We start from the raw sequence: 26,543 nt of genomic DNA, 5'->3' as shown, positions 1-26,543 counted from the left end.
GCTGGTCGTCAGGACTTGGGGGTGAGTCGCTGTTGCCTCGGTTTCTCCTCTCCTCGGTGGACTGTGGTCCTCTCTCCTCCAAGTGGATGCAGCTTGGTGGTCAGGAAAGGCTGGTTTAGGGAAGGCTCAGGCATGTTTGGAAGGTGCCAGTGGGCTCAGAGGGCTCTGACTGGGAGTGTCCAGGTAGGACTCCGATTCTACATCGAATGAGGTGGATGCAGGGATGGGTAGCAGCTGGTGATGCAGGGTTTTGCTTTCCTATAGAGGTGACTGTTTGGTTGTGTCTCTAACTATCCTTTTAATTGTACTCGATGTAATAATGGTGAGAACGTCTAAGGGCCAGATATGCATAATTCCCCTTACTCTTCAAATAATCCCATGAGGATTGTTGCATCTTACTCATGACATTGGGGCTTCCATGGTGGCTCAGACGGTAAAGAATTTGCCTGCAGTGAGAGACCTGGGTTCGATCCCTGGGTTGGGAAGATCCCCTGGATGAGGTCATGGCAACCCACTCCAGTATTCTTGCCTGGAGAATTCCCATGGACAGAGGAGCCTGGAGGGCTACAGTCCATGGTGTTGCAAAGAGTTGGAGATGACTGAAGAGCAGCTATGCACAGCACAGCACTCGTGACATTACAGAGGCTCAGAGCATTGAATAGTGCAAGGTTATCCAGTAGGATGCTGTGGGGGCTCTGATCCTGCACTTTCGTTGCCGTACCATACAGTTTCCCTGAGATGTTTTGGACACCAACTTGGGTCCATTTGCCTAATTTTGTACCAGTCGACAACCCTAGAGATGGGAGCGGATGAGGGAGGTAACAGATAATGGGCAGTGGGTCCTTAGAAGCATGATTTGCTGCCTAGCTCTGGTTGGTACACGCCGTGCCTGGTGGCTTCTTGTCTCAAAACTTGACTGAATGACCTGGTGTTGCTGCTTTAAAGGAGAGGCTTTTGGACAGCTGGTGGTCGGAGGAGAACTGTTCACAGCTGGACAGAGGGGTGCTAGCGCTCTCATCTTTCCTTCTTTCATTCTTGAATCTCTGTTCACCACTTGGGATTATTGTTCCGATATCCAGCACATCAAGGTGAAATGAGTGTCCATCAGTTTAGTAACTGTTTTATTGAGTGTGTACTCCGTGCAGGTGGCACCGGCCCAGGCCTGGTGCATTTCTGGGCATTGAGGATTTCTGTCTTGCCCGGGGGGAGGAAAGTGCTTCCCTTCGTGGGCTTGCAGGCACACAGGCGCACTCATGTGGGATTGGCATCGATTGCTTTTGGCTTTGAGTTGTTGTGTTGCTGGGGCTTTAGGGCGCCTGGGCTGGAATGTTGGCAGAAGCAGGAGAAGGGAATCTGTGTTTGCCCGTGGCCCTGACCGCTTGTGTGGACAGCTCTCTGCTGCTGTCCTGCCATCCAGCTGGTCCCCATCCTAACACTGCTCCTCTCTTCTCTTTCCCAGAGTTCCACCAGAGTTCCACCAAGTGTCCAGCCTCATCCCCAGCCTATCAGGTATGCCTGGACTATAGGGGGCAGGGAGTGGGGGACAGGCGTGAGGTCACTGTGGGTATTCCTAGCAAGTCATGCTTTTGAGTTTCTAATGCCAAAGTCACTAAGCCACTGGTTGGGAGCATGGCAGATGTGGAAGCTACAGCGAGAGGATGTGGGTAGATGCCACTGGGAATCAGTCATGTTTTGAATTCTAGTTTGAAGCCAATCCTTGAGTTGGATTCTATTTACCTGCATGATCTTATCTAGTCCTTGCAACAACCCTGCAGGGTAAGTATTTTATTCCCATTTGGCAGGTGAAGAAACTGGGTCTCAGGGAAATGAGGCAACTTGTTAAAGGTCACGCAACCACCAACAGGCAGCACTTGGATTTGCCTTCAGGACTGGCTGGCATTGAGGCCTGTGCTAGATACTGTTCCTTTCCATGAGCAGTGGCTTCTGATATTCGAGGGTCATTTATAAAAGGAAGATTCTCTGGCTGGCTGGGCTGATGGGGGCTGGGGCAAGGGGATCATAGGGGATTCAGTGCTTTGCTCATCCAAAGTTTCTTTGTCCTGGGTCCAGATTCTCTGATTTTTTTGGCTTCCTCTGCCTCTCCTTCATCTGAGGCTTCTGAGATGAGTGAGAATCTGGCCCCAGGGATCTGGAGCCCCAGCCAGAGAGGGCCTGGTGTGTAGCTGAAGCTCCCAGTGGGCTGTAGTCCGGCTGCCAGCTGTCCACAGAGAATGGAGGGCCCTCTTAGCAGATCCCTTCTCCCTTGTAGCTGAGAATCAGTGGGTGCAGAGTGCGATGCTGATGTTGTCCAGGTGGTGGCGCTGTTCTGCCTCCAGTAGGAGCCCCACCCCCATAGGCTGCAGGACCAGGAATGATCAGGACTCAGAAGCCAAATTCACAGTGGGTTCCCAGCACACTGGCATCTCTATCACCATGTCCCAGTCACCGTCCCCACGTAGAAGCTATATGTCACCTTTGGCTCCCCTGTCTCCAAGCCCCATCTATACAGCTGGGCTCAGAGCTAACCCTGGAGGAGCTCTGGATTCTGTCCCCGTTCTTGGTGTCCTGGGGCTGTACACCCTCTGCTGCCCCACCACTCTGAAACACCTCAGTGGTATCCCTCCAACCTAGAGGTAGTGAGAGGTTATCAACATGAATGTGGTCCATCTTGGGTAGTGAGGGGAAGCAGGAGGCTGGTGATGGGGGTAAGAAGGGTATGAGGTGCCCCTAGAAGCCACTGGGAGGCTTCGGAATGGATTGCTAGTGTCCCGAGACCCCTTTCCCCATCCTGTCAGTTCACCCTGGACCCTCCTCTGGAACAGCAGCTGGGTGAGGTGTAAAGGTGTTAGCCCTCACTTCCTCTCACTCAGTGCCCGGCCCAGGCAGTTCCCTACCTCTCTTAGGCACTCAGATGGCACTGGGATGTCTGGGGGTCCCCTGCCACTGCGGCAGCATCCTCAGCCTCCTGGGCCCTTAGAAACCAAGGAGGTCACTGGCAGGAAGCAGCCCCGGAGGTGGTGGGAGCTGCCAGAGGTAGGGGGAGAGCCTGGGAACAAAGGGCAGGAGTCGGCCTGCCTCCAGGGAGGGCTGGAATGTGCGCTGTGGTCTGGCTTACCTGGAGTCCAGGTGAGCGTGTCACCTGAGCTGCCCCTGCCCCTGTCCCTGAGGGGCCTCCCCGCCCACGCTATAGCACAGAGCAAGCGGAGGGCGGTAGAAGGCTCAGCTCTGGGATGCAAGAGCCCTCGCTTCGGGCTCTCCTTCCTCTCTGGAGCCCTCTCCGGATCCTTTGAGAAGCTTCTGCCAGACCAGGTGGCTGCTGTATGTTGGGAGGCTGAGCTGGACTCCTGAGCCCTGGATGGTTCCAGGCCTGGCTCTGACCTCTGGGATCACAGGTTGAAGGCAGTGCCGACGGGATTGATGAGCACCTAGGACTAGTGTCTTCACTCTTTGTTTCTGAGATGGCCTGAGATCCTTGCTGGCTTCTGCCCAGCTCTGTCCTCCCCGGCTCTCCCAGACTGGCCCTGGGGGCTACACTGGCCTTGCCTGGGGAAGCCTCTGGCCTTGGCTCGGGGTCAGGGAGCAGCCAAGCGCTCTTGGGTTAGATCTGGGGGCCATGTATGGTGTGGAGGGGTCTGCAGGTTCCTGGACCTTGTCCTGGGGGCCTGGATTCTGATCTGCTGCCTGCTGTCTCCCCAGAAACATGAGTACGAGCCGGACCACGGAGGACAGCTGTGAGCTGGACCTGGTGTACGTCACTGAGAGGATCATTGCCGTCTCCTTCCCCAGCACAGCCAATGAGGAGAACTTCCGGAGCAACCTCCGCGAGGTGGCCCAGATGCTCAAGTCCAAACATGGAGGCAACTACCTGGTGAGGATAGGGCCCCCCGCCCACTGGTCCAGGGCCCCCATCCTTTCTGCGTGCCACTTCTTCCTGCTGGTGACTCATCCCACCTGCCCCTGCGCCAGCTCTTCCTCCCCTCTCCTCTCACCTGCCCTTGACCTTGGGCATGTCTCATGGTCTGAGTCCTCACTCACTGTCCAGCTATCCTCTAAGGAGTGTCTCTGTAGTTGGGACACAGCATCTGAGCCAAATCGTATGAGTGTGTGCTTGTCCTTGTATGTGTGCATGTGTATGGGTATGTGTGGTTTGTATTGTATGTGTGTGCTTGTGCATGTATGTGTACAAGTGGGGTGTGTGTGTGCATGTGGTGTGTCTGTACATGTGTGTGTACAGGTAAGTGACCTTGTGCATGTATGTGTACAGTGGGGAGTGTGTGTGCATGTGGTGTGTCTGTATGTGTGTGTGTGTGTGTGCTTGTCCTTGTATGTGTGGTTTGTATTGTGCGTGTGTGCTTGTGCGTGTATGTGTACAAGTGGGGTGCGTGTATGCACATGTGGTGTGTCTGTACGTGTGTGTATACTTGTCCTTGTATGTGTGCATGTGTATGGGTATGTGTGGTTTGTATGTGGGTGCTTGTGCATGTATGCATACAAGTGGGCTGTGTATGCATGTGGTGTGTCTCTATGTGTATGTGTGTAGGTATGTGTGCTTGTGTGTATATGTGTACAGGTGGGTTGTGTGTGCATGTGGTGTGTCTGTATGTGTGTGTATAGGTATGTGTGTTTGTGCGTATATGTGTACAAGTGGGTTGTGTGTGCATGTGGTATGTCTGTATGTGTGTGGGTGTACATGTGTGTTGACCAGGAGGAGGGAGTAATGGTGACGCTCATGTTATTGAGTGCCTGTGATGATCCAGGCCCTGTCCTAACTCTTTCCCACGTATTTAACATCACGCCAGCCCTAGGAAGCAGCTACTGCAGGGGCACAAGAGAGGTGGGGTATTTGTCTGAGGTCACAGCGTCAGGAAGTGGCAGAGGCGTCACACTGTCAGTGCCTCTGAGAAGTCTTAGGGCAGAGCTGTGGCAGGGCGTGTTTTGAGGGACCTTGTGTTGCTGAACAGAGAATCGTACCTGGGACAGGAGAATCTCCCAACCAGTGTGGAGGAGGTTACCCCCAACTCCTCACCCACTTTTGGGGTCAGAAAGGCTGGCCAGGGGATCGGAGCTATCTTGGCCCCGGAGGAGGGCTCAGGCCCACTTTATAGGAAGGTGTGCATGGGCTGGACCCACAGACCAGCATGCCACAGTGAGAGAGCAGGGGCAGGGTCTAGGGACTGTGTTAGGTCCCTAGGGCTGCTGTAACTAATTCCCACGAATTAGGTGGCTTAAGGCAACAAAATTAATTTTTCCACAGTTCTGGAAGCTAGGAGTCCAAGTCAAGGTGTCACTGGGGCCATACTCCATCTCAGTCCTGTAGGGGAGAATTCTCCTCGCCTTCTCCCATCTTCTGGTGGCTCCTTGGCTTGTAGGCGCCTTGCTCTAGTCTCTGCCTCCATCATCACATGACCTTCCTTCTTCCCTGCGTCTGTGTGTCCTCTCCTCTTCTTATAAGGACACAAGTCATGGATTTGGGGCCCACTCTGAAGCCAGGATGATCTCATCACCAGACCCTTGACTGCTTACATCACCAATGGACCTGTTTCCAAATAAGGTCACATTCTGAAGTTCCGGGTGGACGTGAATTTTTGTGGGACACCATTCAGCCCTCTATAGAGACCCATCCATCAGCTATGTTGGACATTGTTAAGAGTCTGGCTTTAGGGACTTCCCTGATGGGCCAGTGGTTAAGACTACACACTTCTGCTGCAGGGGACATGGGTTTGATCCCTGGTTTGGAGACTAAGATTCCACATGCTGCATGGCTCAGCCAAAACAAAAAAGACATCCGGCTTTAAACATCAGAAAGTTCTATGCTGGCTCTGCTCTTACCAACTATCTGATCTTGGCACTTAGCCTAACTAAGCCTTAGGATACCATCTGTAAAATGGGTCTAATGACACTATCTACTTCAGAGGTTGTGGAGAGAATTAAGGCAGCTTGTTAAATGTCAAGTCCTTAGCGCGGCCTGGCTGGCTGTGGACACCCAAGTGGTAGCTGTTGTTAACGGCATAAAGCATATTTCTTTATGTGACTCAAGACTGATGTAATGTAGTGGTTTAGTCGTTAAGTCATGTCCGACTCTTGCGACCCCATGGACTGTAGCCCACCAGGTTCCTCTGTCCATAGGATTCTCCAGGCAAGAATACTGCCATTTCCTTCTCCAGGGGATCTTCCTGACCTAGGGATCAAACCTGGGTCTCCTGCATTGCAGGTGGCCTCTTTACTGACTGAGCCAACAGGGAAGCCTATGAAGAGTGGACCAGAAGCCATTTAAGATCCTGCCCAATTTCAGGAGTCCAGAGTTCCATGAGTCTCTGCTGTACCTTCCCCGCTCTGTCCTACCTGTTCCAGACCCTGTGGTCCTCTTCTCTCCCCAGGAGACATCACAGGGGCCTCTGAGTTTCTCAGACCTTGAGCTGGGTGTCAGGAGTTCTGCCTGCCTCCTCCAGAGATGGGAGACAAGAATTCAGAGATGGGGGGATTCTCGTGGGATGTGATCAAGTGTCAGGGGTTGTCTCCTGGGAGAGGGTGTTAAGGATCTGAGAGGGTCCACCCAGCATGGGTTGCACCCTTTGATAGAGGGTGTCCGACCGGAGAGCAGTTGCATCTCCATGGGGTGAGTTTCTAAAGGCACCATGTGAAGTAGAAACCAGAGGTGGCTAAATGCTTATCAGTTGCCACCACTGGATCTCCATACCGTGTGGGGAGACGCCCACCTTGGGGGTGGCACGTGGGGCCCAGGACAGATTCAATCCCCTTCTCACCTTCAGTTCAGGATATGTGCTCGTCCAGAGGCGGGGCTGAGTGTCTACATACCTGTCTCTGTCTCCCTGTTCATCCCGAGAACCTGTAGTTGGTTTCCGTCGGTCAGTGTGTGTCTGGTGGGGCTTCATGTGTGTTCATGTAGTAGAATTTCCAGCAGGGAAGACAGAGAGAGAGAGAGAGAAAGGGCCAGCCTTCTTACAACCTCTTCCTTTTCCACTTTCTAGCTTTTCAACCTCTCTGAGCGGAGACCTGACATCACGAAGCTCCACGCCAAGGTGAGCCTGTGGCTGTTTGGGGCTTTGTTTGGGGGAGTTCTCCTAGCCTGGGCTCCCTTCCTCCAAAGATCTCATGTTAGAATCTCGGAGGAAAGTGCTGTGACTGTTTGCAAAGCCTGTTCAAAGTCACCATGCTCTCTTCTCTTTGGAAAACAGAAACGCACATAGTGCTTCTGTGATACGAATTACAGAAAGCAAAGCTCAGTACAGTCATTTCCACCCAAGCCTGCCTCTGGTGGTGTGCACACAGACTTCCTGGGGTGGGGCTGGGGTTGTGGGATTTTTAGTCTTATTGACAAGTCTTCTGGATTTGCACCGGCTGGGAATTGCCAGTGAGGGCTTCCGACAGCCGGAGTTCCTTCACTTGCTGTTGAGTGAGCCATGTGTGGAGGGGCGCTGCGTGCCGCTCCACCCCTGGATTCTGGTGCCCATCGCTGTGTGACCTTGGGTGGGTGGCAGAGTTCTCTGAGCCTTGGTTTGCGCCTCTAAAAGTGGACGGGCTGGATTAGATGAGCTCTCTGGGTCCTTCTGAGCACAAGTTTTCTTGTACTTTAAAGTTCCGTGAGTTAAAGTTTGAAGGAGCCTGATGACTGCTGTTCAGATCTACTCTCTGTCCCATTCAGGCCTCATTTGATCTGAAAATTTGATGCTTTGTGTGTCCAGGGCCTGGGAAAGAGCTGTGATCAGCCTTCAGCTTTCCTTCTTCCTCCCTGCGCCAGCCCCTGGGGTCTGTGGGAGGAGAGCTTGTTTTAAGGTCGAAGTTGTGTGAAAGGGACTTGGGACCTTTGGGGGCGCTAAGCCTTTGCTTTATACACATATGAGAAACTGGGGCTGGGGCAGGGGCCGTGACTAACCTGAGGCCCCACAAGGAGCCAGTGTCAAAACCAAGTCTTGGACCAGTGTCCTCGGCCTCCACACCCCTGCCTCCGAGCGGGGTTGATGGGCAGGGCAGGAACTAATGTCCCCTCACCGTCCCCCACCCCTGTTGGCTCTCTGTGCTTCCGCCACTTCTTACTCATGGCTTGGGTCACAGGTACTGGAATTTGGCTGGCCCGACCTGCACACCCCGGCCCTGGAGAAGATCTGCAGTGTCTGCAAGGCCATGGACACCTGGCTCAATGCAGACCCCCACAATGTGGTCGTCCTACACAACAAGGTCAGAGCGGGGACGGCAAGATGTGTGTGCATGATGAGTGCATGTACCTGCCAGTATCGTTGGATTGTGTGAGTGTGCAAGTTTGTGTGTATTCTCCTTCTTGGGGATAATAAATTCTGCCTGGGGCAGCACCCACAAGAAGTGAGGGGTACCAGCCTGTGGGGCCCTCAGGTGTGATGGATAGTCAACTGTTTCTTCTTTATAAAATTCAGCCCCCTGCTCCCTCCCTCCTCCTTTTCTGTCTGAGAGCCACACCCCCTCTCTCCAACCCCTTTTATTCAAGGCTTCTGGTTGGGCTCTGGGGTGGGAGGGCCAGTCTTAGCAGTGAAGGCTTTTGTGTTTGGGGCTCTTTCAGGGAAACCGAGGCAGGATCGGCGTTGTGATCGCGGCTTACATGCACTACAGCAACATTTCTGCTAGGTAAGAGAATCCGAGTCTCCTGTTCTCTGAATATTGACAGCAGGACCCCCTTCCCCACCCACCCAGGGCCTCGCCCTTCCTTGGGGTTGGAGGATGAGGACAGAGGAGACGAGAGGTGCTGAGGACAGGGTGAGGAGCCCCCAGAAAGGAGCAAGTCCCCGCCCACAGCTCTAGGGTAGGGGCCCTTGGTCCGAGGGCAGCATAGAGCAGAGACCATCCTCCTATCTGTGGCTCCAGTGGTGGGGGGGCAGCTGTAGGAGTCAGGCCCTGCATGGGCGCCCCATCCAGCTGGCTTCTTGGGGCCACTTTCTTTTGCCAAACTGCCTTCTCTTTACCCCAAAAAGTAGCGAGGGAGTCACAGGGAAATGTTGGAACACATCTGGGTGCAGCAGAGCCACCTAGACGTTTTCTCATCCGTGCCCCTGCCTCTGGCCATCAGGGGCATCTCCCCACTTTGGTGTTTGCAGCAAGAATAGGAAACAGCCAGCGGATGGGTTCCGTTCTGATTCGGCTTTGCAGAGAGGCAGAGGAGTTGGTCCGTTCATTTTGTCATTTGACAATGGTTATGGAACAGTCACTATGCAGGCTGTTCTAGGTGCTGAGAATAGAGCAGTGGGCAAAGGTGGGCTACTGTCCTCGTGAGTGTTAAATATGTGAACAAACACATCCCTAAGAGCAGGAGGCAAGTCCTTTGAGAATAGAGGCTGGAGCAAGACGGTGGGGAGGGGAGGTCTCTTGAGGAGGTGATATGTGAGCAGAGACTGGAATTAAGTGGCAGGAGGCTGGGAAGGACTGAGTCATATGTGGTCTGGGGGGTGGTGGTGGCAGAGGACCTTCCATGCAGAGAAGAGAGTGGGACAAATGCCAGCAATGGGAATGCCAGGGCCTGGCGTGTTTGGAGCCGAATGAGTGAGGGGATGAAGACTAGGAAGTGAAGCTGCGAGGGGGCAGAGTCCAGGGGCCTTGCCGCCCTTGGTGAGGACTTTGGGGTTTATTCTACGAGGGACGTTGGTGGGGAGTCTAGAATGGTGGAGCTGTATGATCTGTCTCTTTATAAAACGACCTCTTTGAGGATGAGTAGAGTGTTCTCTGAAGGGCTTGCCAATAGGACAGTAGTTTTATGATTTTAAGAAACCTGACCCAACTTAATCTCTGCTTAATTGCCTGTGCACCTACTGTGTGCCCACATGTGCCAAGCTCCTTAGAGATGTTATCTCCCTCAATTGCCATAACAACCTTCAAAGAAGGCATAGTTATTACCTCATTTGCTAGGAAAGGAAAATCAGGTTCAGGAAGGTTAAGTAACCTGCCCCAAAGACCAAGGACTACTAAGTCAGTGGTGGACTTGAGATGGGCTCCCAGGATGTCTGGTTCTAAGGCTCCTGTGCTGAGTATTGCAGCACACAGGAGGGAGGGATGCTGGAGCAATCCTTTCCTGAACGCATCTCAGGACAGAGTGATTGGAGGGCTCTGCTGGTCTGGGGAGCAGGGGTAGGGGGACAGGGGGATCGTGGAAGCTGGCTCCTCTGACCACCTGTCTCTCCGCACAGTGCTGACCAGGCCTTGGACCGGTTTGCAATGAAACGGTTCTACGAGGATAAGATTGTACCCATTGGCCAACCATCCCAGAGGAGGTGGGTCTCCAGGGCTCTTGGCCCGGTACATACATGTGTGCGTGTTCGCTGTATGTGACAACCAGCTTCGTGAACCCACAGGGACTGAGCAGTGTACCTATGTGGGGGTATGCCAAGCATGCATGTTCAGGTCCAGCCTGGAGGGGCATGAGCTCAGGAACCTGTGGGCAGCTGTGTGTGCCCACAGCGGGGCACAGCAGTTGGCTCCTGAGGTTGGTGCCAGAGAGCAGCGGGGCCAGCAGTAGGGGGTGGGGTGTGTGTGTAAGAAGACAGCTTGTATGAGAAAGCAGCACTATTCTTCGTCCTATGTTTGGATGGGTCTGCAGGAGGCTGAAGTTATTGCCGTCTGCTCTGAGGAGGTCACAGACACTCATGATGAGGGTCCCCTTCTGCTGAGAGAGCTTTAAAATTTTGCAAAGGGCTCTCAACGATGTGGTCCACAATAGCCCATGCAGGAAGCAGGACAGGGATGGATTTCTTCATTAGTCTGGCAAATTTTTGGCACTCTAGTATGTTCCAAGTGCTGGCGATATCTAGTTGAACAGGATGATCTTTAGCCCTTAGTAAGCTGATATTCTATTGAGAACTTTACACAAGTAAATAGACCACCAAGGTCATTTTAGACAGTGAGAAGTGCTTTGAAGGGGAAAAAGCCAAAGTAGAACATGATGGGCTAGAGCGTGTCACAGGGGTGGATGTGAGAGGCTGATTCCGATGGACTGACCATTCTGAGACAATGCCATGCGAGGTGAGGTCTGAGAAGGGAGAAGGAAGCATATGAGTGAAGGTCTAGGGTAAAGGGTCCAGGTAGCAGGTATGAAGGCCACGGTGTTTCACTGACTTTTCCAGCCCCTTGGGACACTGACCAGGCAAAGCAGGACCCCCTAGCCGCAGGTCCTGGAGCTTTCCAACCTTTCCAGGCAGGGGATTCCCAACTCCCACCCCATCGCCTCCATCTTGCCTGGCTAAAAGTGTGCTGGCTCCACTGGAGATTGTGTTTCTGCCATTGTATCAGGAACCCCTAGCAGAAGTGAGTGAGTCCTTAGGCCACCAGTGCCTTATAACCAGCATAGGGCAGTGGGTAGCCAGCTTCTGGGTCAGAGATCAGAAACGGAATATCTTTATGTGCAGAAAATTCTGACTAGGCTGTCAGACACAGCAGCAGTGGGTCAGTGAGGTTTCCCAGGGAGGAAAGAACTGCTGTTCAAGATCCTGGCTTGGTACATATGGCTGGTGGCCTTGGTCACGAGTCTGGCCCTTGGCTTTAAAAGATTAGATTCAGATAAGAGGAGCACAAGTTTATGTTATGTACAATGTGGCGTGGAGAGTGTGGGCAGGGCAGTCACATCTCTGCAGCTAAAAGCCTGGAGGATGGAGATTAGTGTTACTCTCAGGAGTAGGATGGTTCAAGGATTCCACCGTGCTCAGTATGTGCTTACATAGCGTGCCGTTGGGGGGTGTGTGTGTCTGTGTTTACATTATCTGCCTTGTATCTGCCTTGCCGCTCATATCTGTGGCTGCCTCTGCTCATGGGTGGGTAATTCTGTCTGTGCTCAAATGTGTAAGTGCGACCGTTGGGGAAGTGGCGTTCGTTGCCACTTTCCCGCCTTGTCAGTGTTACTTTCAGGGATTGGATCAGCTGGAGGAGCGGAGGGCAGGGAGAGAGGGAGGGAGGAGCTTTGCCTGCAGCTCCCCCATTCATTGTCACCCCACCCCCGGGTTCATTGTCCCCAGCACACAGACACATCCTGTTGGCACGATCAGAAGATCTGATAGGAACCTGCCATTCCAGGTTTCCGGTTTGAGCAACAGGGCTGGGGGCTGGGCAGGGGCTTGAATAGGAGCTGGCGCTGCCCATCAGATTATCTTGCTAGGGTAGTCCAAGGTGGCCCCACCCCAGCCCAGGGACAGAGGCCCACAGGCCTGGAGGTGGGCCAAGGAGCTGAGAGTCAGGACAAGACAATTGTCAAGGTCATGAGGGTTCTGGTCCCACTCACCTCAAATCAGAATACGTTCTGATTGGTCCAGCTGACCCCAGAGTGGCATCCTCTGGGCAGTCAGGAGAGGAGGAAGCACTGACCAAATGGACTGGCCCCTCCTTCTAGTAGATGCGTCGGAGTCAGACTGCTTCCCTTCTCCTCCCACCCGCTGCCCTCTCACCTTTGTGCCCTCTTACTGTGTGTCTTTGGGAGGCTCATGACCCTTTCTGCATTAGTCTTCCCTTTCTTCTAGGAGTGGGGGTGGCTTTTCCTTCCAGTCTTCTAGCGAGATCCTTGTTAAGGAAATTAGGGAATATTGACTCTAAAAATAAGGAATACTTAGCGGAAGTTAGACATCCTTCAGTATCGAATAAAGTGATATAGAGTAACTTTGTACCCTTTTTGTGTGAATGCTAAGTCGCTTCAGTTGTGTCCAACTCTGTGACCCCATGGATGTAGCCTACCAGGCTCCTCTGTCCGTGGGATTCCCCAGGCAAGAAAAAGTGAAGGACTAAAGTTATTAAGTCCTTACTATTTGCTATATTGTTACGTGGCTGGTGCGTCTGTGGGGACAGAACTGGGGCCTCTGGGTACAAATGTAAACTTGGTTTGGGCTGGGGGTCAGAGCTGTTTGATGGTTGATCATCCTGCCTTGTGCTGTAGTGAACAGCTAAATGATGCCTGTCAGGGATATGTGGGAGGAAATTTGGTCCAGCTGGAAATTCCTGGGCTGGGAGTAAGCAGGAAAGAGATGGCCACATTGACCACCAGGGGGCGCTGGAGAACCCCAAGTGGGAGGTTTGGCTGGACTCCACTCTAGGTGTATCAGTACCTGTTTGCATTCCTTACCTAAGGCTACAGGCAGCAAGCATGGAGACCCCAGGTGCCAGGAGCCTGGGGGCTGATGGCAGTGGTGGGGAGTTGGCAGGGCCACCTAGAGCAGTGTGCTGGGGAGAAAGAGAACAGGATGGCTGTACTCTAGCACAGGCCTCCCTGGCTGAAGCTGCCCCTCTTCCTGCTCCAGGTACGTGCACTATTTCAGCGGCCTGCTCTCTGGCTCCATCAAAATGAACAACAAGCCCTTGTTTCTGCACCACGTGATCATGCATGGCATCCCCAACTTCGAGTCTAAAGGAGGTAACTCTCTGAACCCCTTGACTTCCATTCTCCTCCTGTCTTCCGTCTCTTTCTCTGAGGAGGCAGTGCTAGGTGGTAAAAATGCTGGCTAGCTGCCAAGTCTTAGGCTTGGAGTCTCAACTGTACCACTTCCTGTTTCTTTGCACCCCAGTTGATTCATCTGCAAAGTGGGTTTCGTACTGGCAGTGCCTGCTGGCAGGGGACGCTGGATGTGGCCACATTCGTAAACTCAAAATGTCTTTATTATTTTGTTATTATTTTACATATATTGATTTATTTATATAATTTTGGCTGCGTTGGGTCTTTGTTGCGGAATATGGGGTCTTTCGTTGCAGCATTGCAGGCTTCTCTCTAGATGTTTTGTGTAGACTTAGTTGCCCTGCGGCAGATGGGATCTTAGTTCCCCGACCAGGAATCAAACCTGTGTCTCCAACATTGGAAGGCAGATCCTTAACCACTGGACCACCAGGGAAGTCCCTCAAAATGCCTTTAATGAAAAGTTAGCCTTTTTTCCCTCTTTCTCTTCCTATTTCTCCTTCCTCTTTTCCTCCTTCCTCTTCTCACTTTTCTACCTCCTGCTTGGTCCTTCCTTCCTGCATCTCTCCTCTCCCCCTTCCTCCTCTCGCTATTTCTGCTGTCTTGGCTAACACCACCCCTCCTTTACAGGGTGTCGACCATTTCTCCGGATCTACCAGGCCATGCAACCTGTCTACACGTCTGGCATCTAGTAGGTATTCCACAGGAATGAGAAGCCAGGAATGTTGGAGAACTGAGGCTGAGGGCTGGGGACAGGGATTGGAGGGCCGTCTAGAACCTTTTCTAGGAGGAGGGCTGAGGGATGCATCAGTGAGCTTTCCCGACAGCCCCTGGGCGGAGGGGCAGCTGGAAGAAGGTACACTGCTCAGCCCCCTTAGCAGCCCTCTGTCCCTCTGCCTGCCTCTCTCCCATAGCAACGTCCAAGGAGACAGCCAGACCAGCATCTGCATCACCATTGAGCCTGGGCTGCTCTTGAAGGGAGACATCTTGGTGAGTCACTCCTCTGTCTCAAGCTCCCCCCCACCCCCCACTGTTTACTTTTTTCTTTCTTTTTTCATCCTGCTCCCCTCCTGTCTCTCTGGATAAGCGTCACTCCTGGTGGGCCACCAGCCTTGGGGGCATTGACTGGCTCTCAGGGGCCCTGCAAGGCCTTCTAACCTGGACGGTCCTTGTCCATCCACTTCCTCACAGGGGGATGTGCCTTCCCTGGACTTGCCTCTTGTTCCGGAGCCTCTCCAGGGAAATACGGCTTTGTGTGAGCTGTTACCTCTGGGCTTCCTGCTGGTGGCCACGAGTGCCTCAATTCCAGCTTCACTCTGTCCACTTGCAATTTAAATCCACTTCTACTTTCTCCATTTTGACTGTTGTGCAGGAACTTTTTTTATAAAAATTTATTTTTAAAAAGATGATTGATGATTGCTTTACAATATTGATTTGATTTCTGCTGTATATCAACATGAATTAGACCTAAGTGTACATATTTTCCCCTCCCCCAAACCTTTCTCCCACCTCCCACCTGTTCCCACACCTCTAAGAGCCCTGGTTTGAGTTCCCTGAATCATATAGCAAATTTCTATTGGCTGTCTGTTTTACATGCAGGAACTTCTCGGGAGGGTAGTTTTGTCCACACAGGGCAGGACTGGCCTCCAACCTCTGCTGTTCTGGAAGTTTCCCCAGAGAGCTCTGAAATCCTGTTGGGGATGGGTGACCTCTCCCTCAGTGGGTTTGGGGCCCAGAAATGGAGCTGATAAGGAGGGGCCCTGAGACTAACTTCCTACCTCTGGGCTGCTGATGGGCTCTGCTGTCTCTCCCACCAGCTGAAGTGCTACCACAAGAAGTTCCGGAGCCCAGCTCGAGACGTCATCTTCCGCGTGCAGTTCCACACCTGTGCCATCCATGACCTGGGAGTTGTCTTTGGGAAGGAGGACCTTGACGATGCCTTCAAAGGTAGGCTCGTTGGGTAGACAGGCAGACCTAGCAAGGAATAATTATACCGCAGGATAGAAGATCCATAACGGAGGGGCTGTGGCAGCAGTGAAGGGTGACCACTTTCCCAGGGGAAGGGAGGTGATCAGGGAGCTCTCTTCTCTTTGCTTCTTTCCTCTATCCATTAGGTTTTATCTGCATCACATTCAGGTCTGGGACATGTCTACATCCATTCACCCATCCATTCATCTATCTATAAACCCACCAGCATCACTTGTGTGTCCATATGTGCCAGGCATGTGCTAGACCCTGGCGATACAAACAGAAAGAAGTCAGGCCCTACCCTTAGGGAGCTCACAGTCTTATGGGAGGAAGAGACATATAAACGTGATACTGTGAAATGATGCCTGCAGTGATGGAGACGTGCGCGAGTGTGACAGGTGGTCCAGGGAGGGGACACCACCCCTGCTGTAACTTCCCTCCTGACAATCAGTGGGTGTGATCTGTGTCCAGACTCGGTTCAGGCAGAGATCAGAGCCTGGGGCTGGAGCTCTGAGGAGGGGAGGCCTGAGCCCCCAGTGTGGTCTGGCTCATGCAGGAGAATGATATTTCTATGAAGAGCTTTCCCTGTGCCAGAGCCAGGAGGACAAACACAGAAGATGCTGTTATATTTGCAGAAGAGAATGTAAATGTTATCAGTCCTAACAAGGAAGGTAAAGGAATAACTGGCAAAATAAAAGGGGTTGTGGAGAGGTGGGGGAAGGGAGGGGCAAAAATTTCCTCCTCCTGTAGGGAGGGAGTCAGGACATGATCAAAAATGTCAGATCAAGAAATAGAGGCTCAACTGCAATATTTAAAGTTTCAGAGGTAATCAGAAAGGTGATTTATAATCATAACAAGATTTTAGAAGGGAGGTGGGAATACTATAAGTGGTCCAAATTATTCATCTTCATAATGGTGCATTAATGAAGAATATTTAAAACATTAAAAATAGTGGCATAAAAACTGTGGCTATTATTTAGAGCCTTAGAGGTAGCTGCTAGTAGAACAAAAAATAGAAATGGTTGCCTTAGGCAAGTAAGACTGGACTAAGGTGGGCGGGAGACTTAATATCATTATACATATTATTTGTTATATTATCATCCATGTATACGTATGTTAGGCTTCCCTGCTGACTCAGTGGTAAAGAATCTGTCTGCCAATGCAGGAGATGCAGGTTCGTTCCCTGGGTTGGGGAGATCCTCTGGAGAAGCAACTGACAACCTGCCCCAGTATTCTTGCCTGGAAAATCCCACGGACAAAGGAGTCTGATGGGCTACAGTCCATGGAGTCGCAAAAGACTCAGTGACTAAATAACAACAATAAATACATATATTACTTTAATCTTTTCTAGAAGAAAACTTTCTGTGGAGTCCTTTTTTGGGAATTGATTGCCCATTTTTGTTTTCCTTCTCCTTTTTCAGATGATCGATTTCCAGAATATGGCAAAGTCGAATTTGTATTTTCTTATGGACCAGAGAAAATTCAAGGTAAAAGCTGAGTTAGAACCCACTGATTCACTCCCTTCCCTCCGTCTGGCCCTGCCCCACCTCAGCTCACCGCCACCATTTCCCCACTGGTCTGCTCCACAAATACCAAGTTACCTGTGGTTGGGAGGCAGACCAGCAGTAGAGGATCTGGGTATCATAGTGGACCCCCAGCTAAACATGAACCAGTGACTTAATCTCTGGATAATAAAAATAAAAAAGTAGACAGGCGCTGGGTTGGATAAACTATTTTGGCCCCATTAAGTCATCATCCTATTATATTCAGAGACTGAGGGCCATGGTGGATGGAGTGAGTGGCCAGGGGACGCTCATAGGTGCTGGATGGACGATAAGTATTTATGAGAACTGAGGTGATTCAACCTGAAGATGAGAAGGGCAATTTAATAATAGCCGTTAAGCCTTTAGACTGGTTATATGTGGAGACCAGTTGTTTGCCATCTTATTTGGGAACTGAACAGGAAGAGATGAAGTCAGGTTACAGACAGAGGGACTCGGGGTAGATTAAAGAAAGGACTACTGGGTCAGGAAGGTAACTCACCCCAGAAGGCCTGACTTGTAGCTTTTCTGTCTGCATCCTGGGCTTTCTCTGAAAGTGTAGGCGAGATTCTGCCTCTCTCCTCAGATTTCTGCCTGGAGGAGAGAGCCTTTTAACTGGAGGGGCAGGGGGATGGCTGGGATGACCTGTGTCCTCTCAGTGTCAAGGCTGTGACGTGCCTGCTGTCCCTGGCCCCGTGTAGCCCACCGCAAGTCTCTCCCACACTCCCCTCTGACTCCAGGGCCAGCCTCTCCGGACTCTTGGCACTGTCACAGGGGCCCCAGGGGCACAGAAGATAAAGAGGCAGCCACCCAGCCAGAGAGCACCCCCCCAAGCTCTGTTCTGGGGGGTCTTTGTTGCTCAGTGCCACTGTCCTGATTTACCCTTATGACCTGGTGTGAGCCTTTTCAAGAATGTAAGAAACCAGACTCCTGGGTTCTCCATCCAACTTAAGCCACTGGTTCCACCCCGCATGGTCAAGAAAATGAGAAGTCCCTTAGGGAGCATCCTTGGGGAGCTTGTTGGCTTCCACTGTTTTTCCAGCTGCTGATCTGTTTTTTTTTTTTTTTCTTTCTCTTTACTGTCCTCTCCTCCTTTCCCATTTTCTAAGGCATGGAACACCTGGAGAATGGGCCGAGTGTGTCCGTGGACTATAACACCTCCGACCCCCTCATCCGCTGGGATTCCTATGACAACTTCAATGGGCATCGAGATGATGGCATGGAGGGTAGGTGGGACCAGTGACTTCTAGTCCCTTTGCAATTGCATAACCCTGCTCAGATGGCCTTGGGTCTCTTGGTTTGCTATGACACCATACTGGGTTCAGAGGGTCGGGGGGACAGAGGAGAAGTCCAAGACATTTCTGAGAGTTCACAGTTCAGTGGGGGAAGATAAAACTAAACATGAATGTGTTAAGCTATGAAGGCAGAGCCAAAGAATGCAGCAAACCAGCCATAGAAGTGTGTATTCTTGGTGCCAAATGAGTCTCATAGGCAACAAATGCTCTGAGATTGGCAGGGGAGGGATTCTTGAGATCTGGAGTGGTCTGGGAGGCCTCCTTGGAGGAGGTAGCCTTGCATGGAACTTGAGATACCCTGCTGTGCTGCAAACACTGCATTTGTTAGATTTCTTTTAACCCTGTTGTTGGATTTCTCCAGGCTCGCTGCCTGAGTTCTCTGGGGGTCAGAGCACTAGGAATGTAGACACAGTATTCAGGGCCCACAAGCTTTCATCAACAGCCAACGAAAATGTTTGCGAGCTGGAACCAAACCGGTAGGCTCCAAAATTTGAAAAGAAAGCAGCAGAATTGAAATTAATACATGTTTAATTTAGCAGCAAACCCTAGCATTATGTCAAATGGTCATTTACAACTCATATCAGCTCCTGAGAGTTATGTATGAGTTCTGTTGATTTATGTGGCTCATTTGAATATGTGGGGTCTTTGAAGTGAGCTTGTCTGGAGTTCAGGAACTCTTGAGACGCCCTGTCTGGGGTTTGGGCCCAGGCTTATTTGCCCATTTTCCCATCAGTTTTCAGATGGGGTAACTGAGACCCCCTTTGATTTATACCCATGACCAGCCTGTGTCCATTCAAGGACACCAGCACCCAGCCTCTCTGCTTCTGCACCCGGTTGAAGCTGGTCCTGGGGTGGGGACCCTGGGCCACGTGGCAGAGCTGGGTTAGGTAGCCTCACCCTGCCTCCATCTCCAAGGTTTTGGATTTGTTGACTCCACCCTGAAAGTCTTTTTGGCGTTTTTCTGCATAAAGTTTCTGTCTCTGACCTTGGACACTCCAGAAGGAGCGATGGAGTTCAGAGGGAGTGGGATGAGGATGATGGTGGGGCTAGCATTTCGGGTTTGATGAGAGACGTTCACATGAAGTGTTGCAATGGTCCAAGTTTGTCTTTGTACCTACTTAGTTCTTGCTCTTCTTTCTCCTGCCCCTGGAGGTCCAGACACTAAGCCCTGCCCACTATGCTGAGGCCGCCCCCAAAGTACTCCTCCCTCCAATCACGTCCCCTTGTACCCAGTAGCTGGGAGGAGGAAGAGGATGCAATGAATCAGTCCTGAGATACCAGTGGCTGCCAGCCTAATTGTTCATCATCTTGGGGATGTTTGCATTTTTAACAAGAACACTTGGCAGTCTGAAGGAATTTTCAGTGTCTCTCCATCTCTCCCTGGTGTGGATTCAATGCGATGATAAATGTAAAAACATTTAGTAAACTATAAAGTGCCAGGCAAACAGAAGGTAAAATAATTAAGGGGAAAGGAGGGGCTACGGGAAGGATGGGACTTGGGTCAGAGTCAGCCTGAGGGAAGGAAGTGGGTGGAAGGAGCCAGAGGCTGGTACCAGAGGCGGGGAAAGGGGAGGAAGGAGGGGGCGAGGGAGGCCCTGGGCTCCTCTCCCACCCCCTTTCTCCTCTGATCTGCTCCCCCAGGCAGGGGGATGGAACCAGTGGGACCTTCAGGCCAGTTAAAGGTCAGCTTGTCCTGTAGGGACAGAGGGGCTCCTGTCTGGAAGCTGAGATGCTGGCCTTACGCCCAAGGGTGGGAAGGGAAGGCAAAGGGAGTGGCTCACAGCCCAGCCGTCCTCCTCCCTGGCCTGGCTGGCCTCGGCTGGGGGCTGGGTGGTTGAGGGGGTCACCTCACGTGGTCTGGGCAGACCCCACGTTATCCCAGTCCCACTGTGTGCTCCCTGCTGTTGCTGGGCTGCGTGCCCCACAGGGACAGGAGAGCCGGCTGGGTGACCTTGTGCTGGGAGCAGTGATTGTTACTCCCATCCTGCTTTTCCTGGCTGGAGCATTTTTAGAAGGCTCTAGATTCTGGGGCCTAGTTGTTGTTCAATTGCTGAGTCGTGTCCGACTCTTTGCGACCCCATAGACTGCAGCACGCCAGGCTTCCCTGTTCTTCACCATCTCCCAGAGCTTGCTCAAACTCATGTCCATTGAGTCAGTCATGCCATCTAGCTTGCATTTTCTTCGGGCTGGTTCTCTGGTCAGGGAGGGAAGCAGGAGTCCTGTGTCTGTTTTCCTGGTTGTGGGCCTGGTTTCCGCACATGCTAGCTAGGATAAGGGCGCCTAACCCCCAAGACTCTGGGGGCGCTCAAGAGATGGCTCACAATGGAGCCTGGAAGGGGCTTGGCCATTTGCTGGAGCTGGGGCTTGGCCTCATGGGGCGCGATGTGGTACCAGAGATGGCTCTGCCTGCTCTCAGGGAGCCCCTGGGCCAGGAGAGGCATGCCGACCCCGAGGTGCTGGAGTGCAGGGCGCAAGCACGTGTGTCCACCCTGCAGGTGTCCCCTCTGCAGCCCTGTGACCTTGGTCAAATGATTTCATGTTCCTCATTTCCTCATCTACAAACTTGGGATGGTGGCAGTACCCATGTCCCTGGGCTATTGTAGCAGTTTTTGTGTGAGGCAGTTTGTACAATGGTTAGGAGTGTGGTCCCTGGAGCCAAACTGTCTGGGTTCAAATCCTCTGCCAAGATGTTGTCCTCTGGGGCCCTCAGTTTACTCTGTTGTAAAATAGGGGTTTTGTTGACAGTTCATTTTGAGTACCTTTTGGGGAGTAGGAACTGTAGCAAGGCTGCCTGCTGTGTTTCCTTGTGAGTCTCTGCCATGTCAGTAGTGACCATGACCTCAGGGGTCTGCCCACAGGGCTAAGGGAGGAGGCCCCTTGGCCTTGGGAGTCAGCTCTGGCTTTGCCACATGCCGGTCACGATGCCCAGCTCTTGATAGCCACCGTCTCATCTGATGCTCGCAGCCACCTTGTGAGGTGGGCACTGTTCTGCCTGGATGGGGAACTACATGCAGAGGGGTTAAGCGACCTGCCCAGGTTGCCTCACTAGTAAAGAGCACATCGACATGGAACCCTAGTGCTGACCGCAGCTGCCCATTGTCCGCAGGGCTTGTCCTGGGTGTCTGGTCTGTGGCGGTACCTGGGTCCTGCTGAGCCTGGCTGAGTGTCTACTTGCTGTGCCCTCTACAGTCACCAGCAGGCAGTCCAGGTCACGCCTGCCCTGCCTCTCAGGATAGGGAGGCTACATGCAGGGACACACAGAGTGTCACCTGTGGCAGGTACTTAGCAGGGCTTTGGGGTCGTGAATAGCTGAGGCACCTCCCTGAGGTCCCCTTGTCCCCCTTACGGGAGAGGCTGCTCACTCAGGACAGCTTCTGCTGAGGGACAGGCCTCTCAAAATACAGAGGGGGTGGTGTCTGCAAGGTAGGGTGAGGACATTTCTGGAGGCGGTCTGCCTTTCCTATGTTAGGCCCACCAGCGGTGGTTGTAGGAGGGGCTGGCCAGTCCCTCTGGACTGCACTGGGTAACTCAGAGTGGTGGGCGACGGCACCGAGCCCAGGTCTTGGTGACAAAGGTCATCTCTGGCCTGGCACTCCCCCCCCCCCGCCAGTGTTCCCTGCAGTGAGAGGTGGTCAGCGCTGGGGTCAGAGCTCCCGCTCCTCCAGGAAGCCCTCCAGGTGACCCTGACTTAACCTTGCCTGTGAGCAACTGTTCTGTGTTTTACCCCTCCCTCGCTGCCTGCATTGGCACCCCTTGGACCCTCGTGCAGTTTCCCAGTTCAGAATGTGTGACCCTGTGGCACTCAGTGTGCTTGTCCCTTCCCTCAGGGAGTCCTCCATCAATCTCAGTGGCAAAATGAAGGAAGAAATCTTGTGAGGACTTCTGGTCCCCGTAGGCTTGTCCTCCCAGATCAGGCTCTTGAAGGAAAGGGACCTGCCCAAGGGGGAGGCATCCCCACGTCTGGAACTCTCTTAGGACCTCAGCCCACCCTGTGGCCACCGCATTGGGCGATGACCACACCACATGTGGGGAGGGCGACGATCTTGCCCAGGGTCCGAAGATCAGAGATGGGGTTGGCGTGTGGATCCAGGGCTCGGCTCCAAATCCCTCTCTCCTTCTGGAGTTCAGCTTCTTCCCCTCCTCACACCCCTCACTCTTCACCTTAGATGACAGGGTGCCCTGCAGGGCAGCCCATTTCCCTGGAGGACTGGGCCAGGAAGTAGCAGCAGAAATCAAGGGAGAGTGTGCCTCTGCCTGGTGGACGGAGGCTGCGGTCACTGTGCTACCTGGGGCCATTTTTGCTCCTCTGCACTTGAGCCAGAAGTGAGGTGGGGGTGGGGTAATGATGAAAGGTGAAGAATCCAGTGAAGAACCTTCTGGGAAGAGAAGGTTCCAGGCCTTGGGATGGGTGGCTGGAGGGAAGAGGGGGTGCCTGTCATCTCAGGGACTCCTTCCTTTGAGACCAGAGCCCTCTGGTGGACCCGAGGGCCTGATGTCCTACTCTGCACTGCCAGCCGCAACAAAGTACCACGACTGTTTACCTTAAACAACAGATATTCATTTTTTCCCAGTTCTGGGGCCAGAAGTCTGAGATCAAGGTGTGGGCAGGGCTGGCTTCTCCTGAGGCCTCCCCCTTGGCTTGTCGATGGCCGACTCCGCGCTTGTGTCTTCACACGGTCCTCCCTCTGAGCGGGTCTGAATCCTCACCTCCTCTCAAGGACATTGCTCGTGTTGGATTGGGGCCCACCCTTATGACCTCATTTAACTTAATCACCCCCTCTGAGGACTCTATCTCCAAGTACAGTCATATTCTGAGGTCCCGGGGGTTAAGACTTCAACACAGCAATTTAGCGGAGGGTGGGGGAAGACGCAGTTCCGTCTGTCACACCTAGGAAGGGGTTTGCTGGGTTTCCTGTAGTTGGATGCCTAGAATCTTGGTCCCGAGTGAGGAGCAAGTGAAGGTCCGGGGTGGTGGAGGCAAGGAGAGCAGTCTGGTCCCCCATGAGCCTCCTCCTGTTTTTCTCCGGTTTGGTCTGGAGCCTGCCAGTTCAGCACTCTAGCTGACACCACGTTTCACAGCCTCCAGCAGCCCCATTAGCTCTTTGGCCTGAGTGCTAAAGCCCCGTGCCCAGATCTCAGCTCGCCGTGGGTGGGAGTGGGGCTGTGTTTTTTGCCTATGGTGCACAGAGCTGTCTCCAGACTCCTCCAGAGTGTTCCAGGGCAGGCCTTCCTGGAAGCAAGTGCCAGGCCAGAGGGGTGTGAGCTGCCTCCCACTGCCAAGAAACTCACAGGTGGATGAGGCTTGCATTGCCTCCTTGCCCACCCGGTCTTTCCCTCCCTTCCCCCACCTCCTTGGACATTTCACTGATTAGAGTTTCTCAAGACTTAAAAGAAGGCTGGGGAGGAGGACTGGGGCTGGTAAGGCAGCAGGTCACTCAGAGCCAAAAGGAAGAATGAAAGGAAAAAAGACGAGACCGCTGTCCTGGCTGAAGATGGCCAGGGGACTGCTCAGCACCCCCTCTTCTGGGTTTTTCTTCCTGCAGGTTGTCCGGGGACCCTTCTTTTGTTTCTGTGGACAGCCCCACCAGAGCCAGGGGTTGGTGACAGGGGGCTGGTTTTTTTCATCCAAGTCTCTTACCCTCAGGCTCCATGAGGAGGAGAGTCCCCTTCCTTGGGGGAGAGCTTCCGACTCCATGGGACCCCCATCTCCTCTGCACGGTCTTTTGTCTGAGCTGGAGAAGAGCCCCTCCAATGGCAACCAGGAGTCCCTGGTCTGCAGTGACTTCTCATCAGCTGGGCTTGTCCGAGGATTATAATTTGTTTTTGAGAAAAAGGAAAGAGGAAGGGAGAGACACATACAAACAGGGAGAGAGTGAGAAGGAGACGGAAACAAGTGAGCAACATGGAGAGGCAGACAGACCCAGACAAGTGTTGGCCTGGGAGGCAGGAGATTTGAGTGTCTTTGGTAACTCCTTTTCTTTAGACCTGTATTATTTCCTGTAAAATGAGGATGTTGGGGTAGCTAGCAATTTTTTCCATTTCTTTGAGCTCATTGTTCCTTTTTGTGACTTGTGAGGAGCTAAGACGGATGTGCAGAGATTCCCTCTGTTGAGCTTGTACTGAGAAGGAGCATTGCTCAGTGGCTGTCTCAGTCAGGAGAGGCTTGGTTATGCTGCATAACAAACAGCCCCGAATTCTCAGTGGCTTAATCAATAGCCAGTGTATTACTTGCTCTTGATGCCAGTCTAGTGTGGATTGGCAGGGGTCTCTGTTCATCTTACTTCCTCCAGACTGGTAGTGGCTTCGTGTTATAGATGTGTCCACTGCTGCTGCTGCTGCTAAGTCACTTCAGTCGTGTCCAACTCTGTGCGGCCCCATAGACGGCAGCCCACCAGGCTCTCCCGTCCCTGGGATTATCCAGGCAAGAATACTGGAGTGGGTTGCCATTTCCTTCTCCATGCATGGAAGTGAAAAGTGAAAGTGAAGTTGCTCAGTCATGTCCAACTCTTAGCGACCCCATGGACTGCAGCCTACCAGGCTCCTCTGTCCATGGGATTTTCCAGGCAAGAGTACTGGAGCAGGGTGAAGCTGCTAAAGTAGGTGGAGGACACTGTGACTTGCATGCTACTTCAGTCTGGACAAGACACACTTTCCTTCTGCTCACATTACATTGATCAAAACATGTCATAGATCAATGCCTAACTTCAAAGTGGGTAGGGAATCTGTGTGTGGAAGAAGACAGAAATATTGATGAACAGACTGTTGTCTACTCTAGAGATTAAGACTGTGAGATTGAGAATCAGAAGATCTGGTTCCAAGCTCTGTTTATAATTATGTTCTTTGGTCAAGTCACTTTGCCTGTCTGATGTCTTATCTGTAAAATCGGTACAATAACAGTGCTTTCCTTCTAGGATTATTGTTAAGACTCAGTGAGCTAAGATGTGTGGAAACGTGAAAAGTAGAGTGCCTGGTGTATACTATGCTGGCAATAATTGTGTCTATTATTATTATTGAAGTACTGGGGGAAAGAAGATAGAGGTGTGATTTTGATTGTATACAAGCTCTTTCTTCTTAAGAAAAAGCTCACATTCCCCTGGTCCCTCTACTCTCCAGGAACCATCTGTAGCTGGTTCTGTTCTGGGAGCCCCACTCTTGGAAGTCAGGAGACTTGCCTCTGATACCATCTTGCTGGGTTACCTTGTAAAAGTTACTTTCCCTCTCTGGTTCTCAGTTTTCCTTACCAGTGAATCGAGGTGGGTGGATTCCTAAGAGGACTTCCCCAGCGATGACAGTGATGATGACAAAGACAATGACTAGATGACAGCTGGCCTTGTGTGCCAACCTTGTGCCTGGCAACATTGCCTACATGTTGTCCTCAAACGCCTATAGGCGGCTACTGTTTTGTAACCATTAGGCAGAAAAAGCAGAACTTGTAGGATGTGGTTTTAAAGCTTGTTCTGCCCCTAGATGACATTAGGGAGAGTCCTGTGTACCTTTTCTAGTCACAGTTGGGTAATACAAGAGCCTCTGAGCAGTAATCATTATGCCCAGTGCCAGTGAACTTGATGTTTCACCCAGAGTTAGTTCTTCCCCCTTGTCTGCCCTTACCTGGCACCAGGTGTGGATGTGAGGGGTGGGGGTGTTTCAGTAGGTTTTTCTCTCTATTTTGCTGACTGATGAGAAGAGAGGAAGGAGGGAAGGGATGGGAGCCTTCTTGCCTGCCTACACCACTGTGAGGTTGCTCTGTGTGGGGGCACAGGTACGGGTGATAGGACGTCTGAGCTCTTTGCCAGAGGAAGATTCCAGAGGCATCGAGTGCTGTTTCCTCCTGCAGCACTTCTGTGGGCATTTTGGAGGACCCCTCCCCCTCCCACCGACCTGAACTCCCAATGAGTCTCTCCTCATGTTTTCCTTCGGGTGGGTGACTGCAGCTCCATCAGAGGCTCAGGACCCTTCCTTGGCCCGAGCATTCCTTGCTCCCTCCACCTCCTTCTGCGGAGGTGGTTCAGCCCTCCAGGGGGCCCTCTCGGACAGCATCTGAGGCAGCCCTGGGGCTGGCTCTCTCCCCTGGGTCTGCGGGAGCCTTAGGTGCTCTTGGGCTCAGCAAAGACAGGGACTGAGGTGGCCAGTGCATCCCCTGTCTGTTCCCCCGCCGGCTTCTCACTGTGGCCTGTGCCAGGCCTGTTTCTCACGTTTTCCTGCGCCAGCCGACTCACACGGAGCTGAGCAGATGTGACTCACATTGGGTCACTCCAGACGATTCACACTGAGCTGAGCAGACTCCCTTAGATGAGGGGAAAGCCCTGGCAGGTGGCATTTGCAGCAAAACAACTCTTC

The 26,543-nt window shown here is 52.5% G+C and overlaps 1 protein-coding gene across 4 annotated transcripts in view; it reads left to right on the top strand.

The window, feature by feature from the left end:
- TNS1 (tensin 1) overlaps nucleotides 1-26,543 on the top strand; it is a 213,457-nt gene that overhangs the window by 116,674 nt on the left and 70,240 nt on the right. For 3 of the 4 annotated variants that reach the window (XM_081583929.1, XM_081583931.1, XM_081583932.1), the window contains exons 7-18: nucleotides 1,460-1,509; nucleotides 3,697-3,868; nucleotides 6,990-7,040; nucleotides 8,074-8,196; nucleotides 8,552-8,616; nucleotides 10,167-10,250; nucleotides 13,254-13,366; nucleotides 14,033-14,093; nucleotides 14,317-14,392; nucleotides 15,220-15,349; nucleotides 16,792-16,857; nucleotides 18,021-18,137. In XM_081583929.1, coding sequence (XP_081440055.1) covers nucleotides 1,460-1,509; nucleotides 3,697-3,868; nucleotides 6,990-7,040; nucleotides 8,074-8,196; nucleotides 8,552-8,616; nucleotides 10,167-10,250; nucleotides 13,254-13,366; nucleotides 14,033-14,093; nucleotides 14,317-14,392; nucleotides 15,220-15,349; nucleotides 16,792-16,857; nucleotides 18,021-18,137 — 1,108 coding nt within the window. Of the gene's footprint in view, nucleotides 1-1,459; nucleotides 1,510-3,672; nucleotides 3,869-6,989; nucleotides 7,041-8,073; nucleotides 8,197-8,551; nucleotides 8,617-10,166; nucleotides 10,251-13,253; nucleotides 13,367-14,032; nucleotides 14,094-14,316; nucleotides 14,393-15,219; nucleotides 15,350-16,791; nucleotides 16,858-18,020; nucleotides 18,138-26,543 lie in introns of those variants that run through there. The other variant, XM_081583930.1, reaches the window with a different exon arrangement.

The sequence above is a fragment of the Giraffa tippelskirchi genome, chromosome 3 (assembly GCF_054371585.1).
Source record: "Giraffa tippelskirchi isolate mGirTip1 chromosome 3, T2T-mGirTip1v1.2.pri, whole genome shotgun sequence".
NCBI classification, from domain to species: Eukaryota; Metazoa; Chordata; class Mammalia; order Artiodactyla; family Giraffidae; genus Giraffa; species Giraffa tippelskirchi.
The sequence above is the reverse complement of the archived record's forward strand: the minus strand, read 5'-3'. Positions and strand labels throughout refer to the sequence as shown.